The 8323-nt window shown below is 41.1% G+C and overlaps 1 protein-coding gene across 1 annotated transcript; it reads left to right on the forward strand.

Moving 5' to 3' along the window:
- The first annotated feature begins 1514 nt into the window (after positions 1-1514).
- slc52a3-2a (solute carrier family 52 member 3-2a) lies at positions 1515-8323 on the forward strand. Its single transcript, XM_086279812.1, has 4 exons — positions 1515-1578; positions 4545-5570; positions 5890-6013; positions 6140-8323. Exons 2-4 carry the CDS (start codon positions 4561-4563, stop codon positions 6347-6349), a joined length of 1344 nt encoding a protein of 447 aa, XP_086135938.1. The 5' UTR covers positions 1515-1578; positions 4545-4560; the 3' UTR covers positions 6350-8323.

Below are 8323 nucleotides of genomic sequence, written 5' to 3' on the forward strand. Positions count from 1 at the left end.
CTGCTCTTTGTTGTTTTAAAATATCAGTATTGAGGATAGTTTGGTTTTTGCGTTTTGTATTTTTGAGCTTGCAGTTTGTTCTGGAAAGAGTTTTTTTTTTTAAACATAAGTCATCTACACTCATATGTCATGAATGAGTCAACTTTTAAAATGTTAAATGTCTTTGTGCCATATATAAACATCATTTCTAAAATAATTTGCACATCTGGCATAGTTGTAGAGACAGTAGCTAACATTAGGCTTCAGTCACACAGGATTTGAGACAATCACCAGTTGCCAAGGGAAAAATGTGTGTGAAAAAGGTGTGTAACCTCTTTGGCTGCTACAGATTTGCAGCGCTCGCCTGTGGAAGCCGCCATCCTGTCCGCAGATACTTGCAGAACAGTAGTGAAAACAGACAGTACAGACTGTAAAGTAGAACACTGGAAAACTGCAATGAAAGATTTATTTTAACAATGTAAGAATACTAAAGTGACTTGAAATTTATTTCCATATTTTATAGGCACACAGCTGATGGCTTTGAGCTTTTATCCACATTCACTTTGCCAAATAAAGAAAGTACGTTGGTCAAATTCAGTAAATCAGGTGTCCAGTTATACAATGTTGCATTTTGCTCCTTTGGTCAGTAAACTGCTGCAGTGGTGTGGAGGGATTATCCCTTTTCCCCACCAGGTCTGGACATACAACATCCATCCAATTCACGAACCTGTCACGCACTTAATTCACACGCAGCTTCTAACTATCGTCTGACCATCTTTAATAATTTATCTAATTCTACTCCTGTTGACGCCACCACCAGCTGCTTGGGAAAAATTAGAACGGTAACAATACTAACCACTGAAATGATTTCATTTCAAAATGTGAAATAAACCTGAAGCTACTAAAAAAAGCCAGATTGTGGTTTTTACAGCTGAAGGATGAGAGGTTGGTGTGTGCAAATGTAAAGCCGTTCCTTTAAAGCAGGGTTTAAAGGTTCCCTTCTCATCCTCCAGTGCTTTATAATGCATGACTTGTAGATAAATGAAATGAGTGTACAGTAGAGTGCATTCTTCCCTTGCTTTTGCCAAAGACCACATAAAGTGTTGCCATGGGCCAACTTTTTCTCGTGCGCCCCACTTTGAGAACCCTGGCTTTACATTAATGTAAGAAAATCAGCTGATGAATAAAATTAGCAAGTTACAGCACTTGTTTTTCATGCAGTTTTTGTAACTCAGCCACGTAAACACCCATTTCCCCCTCTGCTCCCATGATCCCCTTAAGCAGAATTAATGGATTCTGTAGATTCTTGAGTGCCGACTCAACGATTCCTTCAAGGCAAAAGAAACAGTTGCTGTGACTTGAAATCCTAACATGTGATGATGCAAAAGCCCTGAGAGTGAAGATATGTAAAGTTAGGACAATGATCAGTTAACCCAACGTGTGTCATGGTTGGTTACATGCTCGCACACCCACTCGCCCCAAGCAGGATTTAATCCTTTGGCACACACACACGCACACACACAGTTTATTGAGCAGGACTTTGGCTTCTCCTTTCCTTTGTGTCTGCAGATTTTTTCAAACAACTCCACCAAACTGAATGTGAGTATCTGCAGCGATGCATATTCTGAGTTTAACGATGAAAGTATTTAAAAATTGTAAAAAAAAGTTTGTTTTTTTCATTATGCTCATAGCCATTTATTCAGAATAGTTTATTTTGAGACTATTTGACTTTTTTTTATAATAATAATAATGTGTTCATAAGGTAAAGGAACAAATTCAGGGACTTGGAGAACTGTCTTTTGTAGCACTGGTTTCAAACTATTATTTTACAGTTTCTTTGATCAGTGTCTCCACTGCATGAAGTTTCTATTTAAATAAACAATGCACTGATCAGATGTTTTCTCAGGTTATGTAATAGATCACAGTGCGGTAGGTGGTCGTGTTTTGTTTGCTGTATGTTTCATATCTGACGCAGATTGAAGCCAGACTATTTAAACATCTTCTTATACGCTGCACTTTGCATGTAACTTGTTCCATCTCACAGAAGTGACTGTCTGAATAAAACAATGAAAAGATAAGCTCCTTAAAATAGGAGTAAACATTAGCCCAGTAGTTAAGTGCTGGACCTTTACTGGGATGCTTCATGATGGTGACACATTATCAGATCTGGGATCTTAAGGTTTTATTCAGTTTAATTATTTCCAGTTCTTTGCAGATGGAATGACACAGCTAAGCCAATAAAGTATTTTCTCCATGAGAGCTATCGGAACAGTCAAATAAACATAAAAGGTCACGCATTACTTTAACTGGAAGCACTGCTTGCCAAGTTTGATCCTAATCAGAACCTCAAACCATAAAGTCTTAATACTTTATGGTTAAACTTTTTGTCCCCACCATACACCATTTTTCAGCCTTTGGCTCTCGGAGGAGGCGGACGCACTTTTCTCCTCTCCCTTATCTTTCCTGCTAGTTCTTATGTCCTTGTCTAGTCTCGTGTCTTTTTTGTATTACTTTCCCTGGAACACTCTCTCACAGTCTGTGTCTAAAACCTAAAAGAGAATTATGGATTTGATCAACTGGTCTCTGAATGCTATTGACACCCTTTAACGAGAACTCTGGGCTCGGGAGAGCCCGAGTGCCCTGGAGGGACTTTCCCTGCCGGATACACGATGGACGGGTGGCAGAGGATCGGCCAGGACGCTGAAGATATCTACCTATTCGGAACCATGATAACAGGGTTCTTGCTGATCGGAGCTGGCTTGGCCCTGGCTTATCGGAGAATTAAGAAAGCGGAACTGGCTGTTCAAACCCCCCCAAGGCTGCCCGCTGGGATTGGAACGACAGGTATGACTTCTCAGAAAGGGCTCACTGAAGGCAGCATGGTTAAGAGCTTGGAGGCGCTTATGACTGCAGTGAATGCTCAGAATAACACCTTTGAGCGTATGTATGTTGGATTACATCAGGAAAGAATCAACTCAGAACAACATCTCTGGGCGGAGCTGGATTACACCTCGGATCAGTTGGCTGCGGTCGTGAGGTCTCAGAATCTGCTATGTGAGCAAAAAGAGTGACAAGACCACAGAATCGACGGCTGATAACATCACGGAGAAGCTCGCAGCTATTAACGGGAGACTGAGAGACCAGTGTCGGAGTGTTAAAAAACAGCTTGAAATTCTCAATTACCATCATAACCCGGCTACCCCTTCGGCGCCAGCTCAAGGCTGGAGCCGAACAACAACTCCCTGATAACGACTGTGTTGAGTCTGTTCCTTCCCATTCCCTACAAGGCCACCTGGGTTGGCTGGAAGACCGTTTACTTAGCCTGGCAGGGCGAAGGACATTGTCTCAGCTGAACTATGGACACGCACACACATACATATACTGATACTGATAAGCACTCATTGACGCATCACCCTCTCTACCCCGGATCCTACCCCGCAGTCGAAAGATTGTAGCGGTCCCAGATCAGATGTACACACTGGAACTCTTTCCCATGTTGCTTGTCTGTGTTTATTGTGTTATGGTGTGTTGATACCTGTGCATTCCTGTATTATCCTTTTGTGTTGCACATTTCAATGTTTTTTTTCCTCGCTACCTGGCCTGACCTGTCTCCATATTATATTAACTTAATGAAAAATGTTCTAAAAGACACAAACACATTCAACAGGTCCAGCTCAATAAGTGCAATACACCAGTTCAAGAAAGCAAAGGTCCCAGTTTCAGACTTCATCAATATCCAAATAAATAGGTTATTCAAAAATCGCCACTGTTATAGTTGTTGTGATGAGGAAAATTAGGCACAGAGGCCAAAATCACTGTGTCTTTCAAAGTTTGTTTCTCTGGACATTGGCTGGTTTTTCAGTACAGTCCTAGACCTTTGATGCATTCATGCATTAAAGAAAAAACACACATCAAAGGATGAACCAGTGACTTGGCTTTGCAAAACAGCCAAGTTAGCAAAGAACCATTTTAGCTTGTATCTTTAGGCACTTTGTTACTAGCAGCCTGTTGCAAACACATCATTTGTTCTCATTTCTTTACTTGAATCTATGAAATATCAACAACACAACAGAGACAAAATAGCATTATGGTACCAAAGAGCAATTAGATGATCAGTGCATCCTTTCAAGCAAAACCTTTGCACAATACTGCATGACACTGTATAAGAGCTATAGTTTAACATTAGAGGATATGGGGACAATTTTGAGCTAGGCTGAGGTGTTTACTACGGTAACTGCAGTTTTTGAGAGGTTCCTTCCTCATTTTATTGGGTTTCTTTCATTAATAATGTTCTTTGTGTAGAGTAAATCATCAATATATACATTATATGGTATCTATATCATTTATAATATGAGTGATCACAGATATTCTTACAACATTTCAGAATTTTAGATGCTGAACCCAGAAAACATTTAAGAGCAATTTGAGGTCTATTTGTTAAAAAAGCTAGAATGAAACACAACAGCTAATGTTCTGAGTCATCAAATTTTATTGTTAAATATGAGATTTCATTATAAATAAAATAAGTAAGGTCTACTTTAAACATCTTGTTTGTCTCATTCTAGAAACCCACCTAGCAACATGTCCCTTCTCACTCACCTGTTGGCATGTTTGTTCGGTATGGGCTCCTGGGTCTCCATCAACGGTCTGTGGGTGGAGCTGCCTCTGATTGTCCCCCAGATCCCAGAGGCTTGGTACCTGCCCTCCTACCTCTCAGTCATCATCCAGATGGCCAACATCGGGCCTCTCTTCGTCACTCTGATGCATCGTTTCCGACCAGGCACCCTGAACGAGAGAGCTGTCATATATGTGATCATCGGCCTGGGCACTGTAGCAACTTTCCTGCTGGGATTCTTCTGGAAGGAGACTGTGGTTGTAGCAGGTGTGGCTCGCAGCGTGCCTCTCCTTGTTTTAACTTTCTTCCTCGCTGCTGTTGACTGCACTTCCTCCGTCACCTTCCTGCCCTTCATGATGCGTCTCAAGTCTCAGTATCTGACCACCTACTACATCGGGGAGGGTGTGAGTGGCCTGCTGCCGTCTCTTGTGGCTTTGATCCAAGGTGCAGGGGTCGTCCACTGCATAAACAGCACACAGTCTGTGAACTACACCCTCAACATTCCCAACGGTTCTGTGACCTCTAACCTCCAGGCCCAGTATCAGCCTGCAAACTTCTCGACTGAGGTGTTTTTCTTCTTCCTCAGTGCCATGATGCTGGTGTGCCTGGGGGCTTTCCTGCTCCTGAACTACCATCCATCTGTGGCCAGGGAGCAGCCAAACAGCATATACACCAACGGAGTGAAACAAAAAACAAAAAACATGGAGTTGGTCGAGCAGAAGCCAATGATGGATCCTTACAGACCAGAAAACCAGAAGCCCAGAAGCAGCTTTGGCACCGGCTCTTACAGCTGGATGGAGGTGTTTTATATCTTTGGGATTCTGGCCTGGGTGAACGCTCTGAGCAACACGGTTCTTCCCTCGGTGCAGTCCTACTCGTGCATGCCGTACGGGAACAACGCCTACCACCTGTCGGCCAGTTTAGCTGCGTTGTCCAACCCTCTGGCATGCTTCATCGCCATGTTCTTACCAATCAGGTAAGTGTGCCATTGGCAATTTTAACAAGGTAAATGCTAAAACAATAATAAATCTTCAGGACTCTTTCATATTCTCCATAGTTTTTAATGCAAAAATAATGGAAATGTTTGAATAAAACTTGCTTAAACCCTCTTACAGGAGACACTTTTATATTTTTCTAATGCTATTTAGCTTTTTCTCTGTTTAAGCACAACTAATGTCAAATTCCTTTATAGTTCATCTGGCCCCTCCCCCACAGCTTCACATGTTTGTGCCACATTATATCAACCTTAGAGCATCTGTAACTGCAGTCGGGATGTCATTTGTTTCATTTCACAGATCCCTGCTGTTCATGGGAGCCCTCACAGTGATTGGCACTGGAGTTGGAGTTTATATTATGATCATGGCAGTGCTGAGTCCATGCCCAGTGCTGGTTAATGATACCTCAGGTGGTGTTATCATTGTGAGTGCACTGGTAGACGTCTGTTACTCAAACAATTCACAGTGTTTCCTGTTGGGAGACAAGTTGCACTTCTTTACCTTGTGATAAGCAGAAACACAGCAGCACTCACCTACTTCTGTTCCACAGGTGTTGGCCTGGGTCCTCTTTATTCTCACCCTGTCCTATGTGAAGGTGATTATTGGGGTGATCCTCCGTGATGAAGGCCACAGCGCCCTCGTGTGGTGTGGAGCTGTAGTGCAGCTGGGCTCTCTGCTGGGAGCTGTGACCATGTTTCCTCTGGTCAGTGTGTATGACTACTTTTCATCCGGAGACCCGTGCAACACAAAATGCTCCTGAAGTCACAAAGAAGACACTGGAAACAGACTCAGTAATGACTCGCATGTTTGTGAGTGAAATGAGAAAAATCTGTTTATATATTCCTGCTTTTGCTATGATCCAACGAGTACATGTATGTATGTATTGAGCCAGATAAGTATGATGTTCAACATGGGACAGGTCAACAGTGCTAGTTAGTCTGAGTTAGTCTGAATCCCAGAATCTTATTTCAGTTAGTTTGGCTGATCTTCTGTCTGATAACAGCTTTGGGATTTTCACATGTTCTGGAGCATGAGCAGTGCGCTATAAATTATGTTTAAAAGTGGGGACAATAACAAACTTTGAGCCATATTAAATGGGGCAACTTAGGCACAATCACCCAGAAGTGCGTACGGGCGTTCTGCGGGTGATCCATGCACTAATTTAAATAATAACCATTATTTTGCTGACTGCAGCGCAAATTAGCAACCAAAAGCCAGCAGACCTGATGTGTGAGCAACTTATCTGCGAACCATCTGGGTGAACTCTTCTGCTACAAACTGCTGGGCCTGTGTGGTCCTGGCCGATGGCAGATGACGTATGATCAGGTACTTATTAAAGTCACTATTAGATACCGTAACCCACAGACAATCTATCACACTGACACAGCTCTATTATCAGCAGCATTTCGAGAGACATTTCAATTTTGCATGTGAGCGGTGTGATACGAGAAAGAAGTCAAATAAAATGTGTGGGAAGTGCTGAAAGAAGAAACACAGAGAATTTCTTATTGTACACTGATTTTTTGTAGGTTAAAACCAACAACATTGCAAATCCACTGGCTGGCTGTAAAAGCCAACTTAGCTGTCTCTGAAACAAAATGCATCTATTGCAGGTGTTTGGGATCCTCCTGTTTAAACCATTCAGTTGTGCCAGTTATAAACACCTTTTAACAATGAAGGAGGTTTTTTTTTTGCAGGAGCAGAGCACCAATAGAACTGCTCCTGTGTAATTAAAGGAGTAAAGTTAATCCCAAAGAAATGGAACTACATTTACTGTTTCAGTTTGTGGTTTTAGTGTAGTGACTACTGTAATGATTAAGCAATGTAACATTTTATTGGTTTTTAATAAGATGTTTTAATCATGCCGTGTACAGTATTACATAAATAACATAATTATTACATTAAAGCAACAATTTTTTTAAAACTTTGCTTTCACCTCTTTTCTCAGCAACCTGCACATGACCTGATTTTTATTTATTTTAAGTAAACAACTTATAAATACAACATGATTCTTACAACCTACACTTAAACATCGGCTCCTCTAAATTTACGTGATATTCTCAAAACAACAAGCAAAGCAGAAGGAATCTCAACACATAGTTTCTTGTGGCCATTTTCATGTGAATGTACAGGAACAGCACAATATTACTTCTGTTCTATTAAATATTATACCACTGCACAAAGTCATTTATGAATATAGACAGTACTAAAATCTGATCATTCAGCTTTCCCTCTCTACTTGTCAAAGTCAGCAGCACACAGTATTAGTACAGATCAGGCTGTGACATAATCAAATAAAAAAAAAAAGAACATTTACGGTAAACAGCAACTCTGAAATTCATCCTGTGTTACTAACAGACAAAATATTTTACCCCACATGGTGTAATGTGTATTATAATATATAAAAAACAGTTAAACAGCACACAGTTCATTAAATAGTTTAAAGAAGGCCTCCTATTGAAAACAAATCTCTGCATTTGCTAACAGAAAGACATTTCTAAATAAGGAGCTGAGACTATTTCTTACAGCTCCTTGCTTTAGCTAACCTCTGTGTTCATCTTACTCTATCCTTAGCATCCTCCTCTGTAACAGCCTTCTCCATGTCCCTTTTCACTGCACTGAATCTTCTGAGGTCTTCCTATTTTTTTCCTGCCTGGAGGCTCCATATTCAACATCCTTTGGCCAGTATATCCACTCTCTCCTGATTGATTGATTGATTGATTGATAGATAGAT

This window comes from Aulonocara sp. 'chitande type north' Nkhata Bay, linkage group LG22, assembly GCF_057382095.1.
Source record: "Aulonocara sp. 'chitande type north' Nkhata Bay isolate Kocher_YH1m ecotype deep benthic linkage group LG22, A_spYH_male_GT1.1, whole genome shotgun sequence".
Lineage (NCBI taxonomy): Eukaryota > Metazoa > Chordata > Actinopteri > Cichliformes > Cichlidae > Aulonocara > Aulonocara sp. 'chitande type north' Nkhata Bay.